This window comes from Pollachius pollachius (genome assembly GCF_949987615.1).
Source record: "Pollachius pollachius genome assembly, chromosome: 5".
NCBI classification, from domain to species: domain Eukaryota; kingdom Metazoa; phylum Chordata; class Actinopteri; order Gadiformes; family Gadidae; genus Pollachius; species Pollachius pollachius.
The window spans coordinates 19,535,184-19,539,882 of NC_136938.1; the positions used below are offsets into that span (position 1 = coordinate 19,535,184).

The window sequence follows — 4,699 nt, forward strand, 5'->3', positions numbered from 1 at the left end:
TGTGTTCTTTTTAAAATGGCGCTGTGTGTGTTTGTGTGTCCAAATTATGCAGGAACTTGAATTTCACACGCCTCTTTGGTAAACTATGTCATATAGATAATAAATCGCAGACTGTGTGATGATCAGGTTCCAGACTCAAATACATACTCAAAGATGATCTTTACTTAGATTAGTTAAGACAAAAGGATCAACAAAAGCAACAAGACAAAAAAACATTATTGAAACTAAAATAGGTTATAAAAAATAAAGACCCCTTCTAGACAGGGCTATCGACAGGACACAACAGGATGATCAGACGATGCTGGAGCTTGGTAGCTGGAGCTGGACAGTCAACGTGGAAATTAATATCAACCGCATACAGGAACACCTTTGTAAGCAGGGCTGTTTTGTCATAGTTGATACCTGGAGGTGGTACAAAGCAGTTATTGTATCGGTAACAAAATCAATCATTCTCTGTCTATTGCCCGCTCAATTACTGGTTTAGTAGACTGTATGGGCACTTCCCCACACCCCCTGTGCACGAACCTAGGGGGGATGGGCGGTTCTTGTGTTTACTATGAAATAGAATCCTGCCAGTGCCATTGCTGTCAATGGTTGGATAGGGCCCAGCCCAACCAACACTAGTAAAGAGATCAACCAAAAACCCTACTTTTCACATCTCCTCATAACCTTTCATCAAATCTAACCAAACTAAATTGAACCGATCCTCAATACCATAATAAATATATAACATAATATAACTATACCAGTTCTAAAATTGTATGTGATATGGCCCCCAGAGTTGTAAACATTTAGATGCAAACGCCACTTTGACAGAAGGTAGGCATGTTTGGGCTCCTACGACACAAGGATACAGGTTGGAGATGTATATACAGGTTAAAGTCAGACCAGGTGGTACTTCCTATGTCAGAGCTCTCTTTTGCTTTGTGGTGATGGCTGCTTTAACCTGTGTGCATTGATTCCCCAATGCACCACAGGTGTGCAACCTTACCCAGCCCTAGGGTCTAATTAGTCTGACTCAGGCCAGGTGAGGCTTCTTAAACCATCCATCCCCACACAAGCCACCCCATTAACAAATGGATGCTGAGGAGAAACCCCAGCTGACATCGCCCAAAAAAACAACAGTTATTAACTGGAGTCTGACCAGTTGTACCATACCGTAGCATATTATTAGGTGTCAAGCACCAATTTTGAATAATATGCAATAACTTATTTTCACCTCTCCCAAACAAATTTCTACCACTTCACCTGAACTTATCTTATTTAAGGCAAATTATGGCACAATGCTATTTTCAGTTGTATTATAATTGTATCGTCCGAATTTCATATTTTTAAAATATCCATATTGATCCAGATTAGTCAATGGCTGGAAATTTTGAGCAGGGCTGTTTTGAGGAGGGAGGAGGCTTCTCAGAGAAAGGGGTGGTAGCTCCTCAGAGAGCCAAGAACAGCCCTCGGTAGAGCCACCCTCACACAGGCCGACGAGCCACTATCCCCATCTCCCTCATGGAGCATGGGCCCTTTGGGGGCTGTGCTGGTCGGGGCCAACTACGGTTGCTGAAACTTGTTTAATTAAATAAAGTCTCATAAAATAACCAAAGGTAGATTTTGTATGCAGTATGAAGTCCTCGAACACACAAATAGGAAAAAGACCTGGAGGCACATATCAAAAATGACAAACACACACATAAACACACACACGACCACACACACACACACACACACACACACACACACACACACACAAAATATAAAATGCATTGGGCACACCTTCCGGGATCCGATCGAGCTGCAACCTCCTAGTAAAGTAGAAAAAGGTGTGGCCATTGTAAGGGCATTGCAAGACACCATGGTTAACCTTATTTGCTTGTGCCTTTTATCTGAGGGCTTCTACAGAGAGGGAGAGAGAGGGGGAGAAAGAGAGAAAGACATGTTTCTTTGAGCAAATGGCTCAAAGGAACATGGTTAACAAGAATGAAATGAATATTGGAAAGTTGTGTAAATGCTTTTTGGAAGTTGTAAAACTGGTTTTCACTGCCCCGTTCTACCCGTGGAGAGGCATACGACACTGAACACTTCTTCAACACATGGAGAAAGGCTACTCATTGATGTAATCGTGTTTTCCAGCATCAAGGGTACGTTTTATTTGTTTTTTTCTTTTTTGTAGTTTTTGCTTTTCTTAGACATACAAATTCAAGTTGAGGCTTCGCCATTGTGTGGTGTCATTAAATCTTAATTGGGTTTTTAATAGCATTGTTTAAGCAATGTGTCTTTGAAAATGGAATGTCAAATGGCTTTCGCATTAAATTTAAGTTGTTCAAAATGTGTGTAAAGGTATATGACAATTTGAAGGAATTATTACATTTGTATTTCAATTGTGCCATAATGTGCCATGCATCCAAAAAAATAAAAAAGTTATAATATCTTTATTGTGTAATATTTTCTTCTTTATTAAAATGTAATATTGTCAACCATCAACCAGAGTTGTTATTTGAAAATGAAATGTGAAATAGCTTTTACCTTTTCATTCAATTATTCCCAATTATTTTGTACCCATGTACATGATGTGTTCGTATGTGGGAAATGCTAATGTGAGGTAACAAGCCTAGTCACTTCCTAGTCGTCTTCTGTTTCCATAAATTCTGGCATTGCTCTATTTTATTATTTTTTATTTTTTTTATTTTTTTTATTTTTTTTATTGTTGGGACATTAAAAGTTTATAGCCTGCCACCTTGTAATGTTTTGAATAGGCAGGGAAAAATAGGACAGTGTTCAACTCTGTTCTTTATGATATTAAACCCGTTTGCAAGCTACAATAACAAAAGATCTGCTTGGGTAATGCTTTTCACTAAATATGATCGTGAAAAGCATGATTTCACTAAGTATGATCTCTGTATCATCATTTATGAATATGATTATACAGGGACACAATAGGAAAGGCGTTAACCACCCTCTCACCCATTTCTTTCTCAACCAGGAAATGGAACACAGTGGGAGGTCAGCTGCCTTGGGCTACGGCTCATGTCGTCGCTGCTTTGTGCTTGTCCTCATCGTGGCGGTGACCATTATTTTGTACATCACAAACCTAACAGACCTGGGAAATGAGTGGAAACCTAAATGGTCAACATTTAAAAAGGTCTTTTCTGATACAAACTCCACTGCTATGGAAATCGGGAATTGGGAATTGGGAATAGGGAATACCACCCAATTGCCCCAATCCTCAACCGCGTTGCCCACACCAGTTCCTTATGTTTCTCCGGGGCCATATAGTGTGGAATATCCATATGATTACCACTTCTCTATAAACCAGCCGGAGAGATGCAATCAGCTTAGGCCTTTTGTGGTTCTGATCGTGCCAGTGGGACCAGAAAACACTGCGCATCGCATCAATATCCGCAACACTTGGGGAAATCAAACTCTAGTGCAGGATAAAGTGGTGAGTCTGTTCTTCCTGTTAGGTCACCCATCATCAGCGGGAAACGCAGCAAAGATTCAGCAGCATGTGATGGAGGAGAGCAAGGAGTATGGGGACCTGCTTCAGAGTGACTTCCTGGACTGCTACAAGAACCTCACCATTAAGACCATGGTGATGATGGAGTGGCTGCAGACATATTGCACAAATGCCACCTACGCCATGAAGATTGATTCTGACATGTTCCTCAATGTGCCAAACCTGATCAGCATGCTGTCAACAGCCAAAAGAGAGAACTATCTGACCGGCCTTGTGGCCCACGGGGCTGCTGTTCTGAGAAATAATAGCACAAAATGGTACCTGCCGCCATCCGCTTTCCCTGAGAGCCAATATCCACCTTACGCCCTGGGCCTGGGCTATGTCTTTTCATTAGACCTTCCCAAGAAGATTGTGGAGGCTTCCAGGCATGTTCGCCCAGTCTACATTGAGGATGTTTATGTGGGATTGTGTATGAGACACCTGCAGATTATGCCCACCGACCCGCCAGGTTATAAATTTCATGTGTTTCCTCTGAAGTATAACCGCTGCTCTTTCTCAAGGATCATAGCGACCACGATAAAACCCAGCACTGATGTGCAAGAGAATTGGAAAGACTTCACGAGACCAGGTCCATACTGTTGACGTTGAAGAACTCCAAAGAGTTGGACTAAATCCCTGTCTTCCCCAAAAGGGATGTATAACTATATAGGCAGATGTAAAAAATCATAAAATTATCAAATCATTGTCTTCCACAACTCCACCATATATATATTTTAAATGTACCAGGTACCTTTGTGATGAAGTTTTACTGCAGTTGTTTTTAATAATTCATTTTAAAGATGCTAAGTCATCCCAAACAAAATGTTTTTGGCTTGCCCGCTTACTATTCTTGTGTTTTTCTCTTTTCTGTGTGTGTGTGTGTGTGTGTGTGTGTGTGTGTGTGTGTGTGTGTGTGTGTGTGTGTGTGTGTGTGTGTGTGTGTGTGTGTGTGTGTGTGTGAATGGACCTGTTTGTGTGTCCTGATCACATATTGTACACCCAGCCCTCCCTGCACCAGCCTTGATCTTGGTTGAACAATGACCATCAATAACTCAAAACTGTCTAGGAGCCTCAAGGGTTGGCTTGATTCTTGACTTAGCAAAACATCACAAACAGCCATGTACTTTTTATATTATTGCGAAGATTAATAATTGACTTGGTATGTTTGAGTGAGGTTGCAATTGGCATTGCACTTGAGATTGAAAAATA

General features: G+C 41.0%; 1 protein-coding gene across 1 annotated transcript; it reads left to right on the forward strand.

Annotated features, from left to right (window-relative positions):
- Positions 1-2,980: 2,980 nt before the first annotated feature.
- Positions 2,981-4,093, forward strand: LOC307075470 (beta-1,3-galactosyltransferase 5-like; the record flags this gene model as incomplete). The annotated part of the gene is made up of 1 exon (XM_079736071.1): positions 2,981-4,093. One exon carries the CDS (start codon positions 2,981-2,983, stop codon positions 4,091-4,093), a length of 1,113 nt encoding a protein of 370 aa, XP_079592197.1.
- Positions 4,094-4,699: the final 606 nt, after the last annotated feature.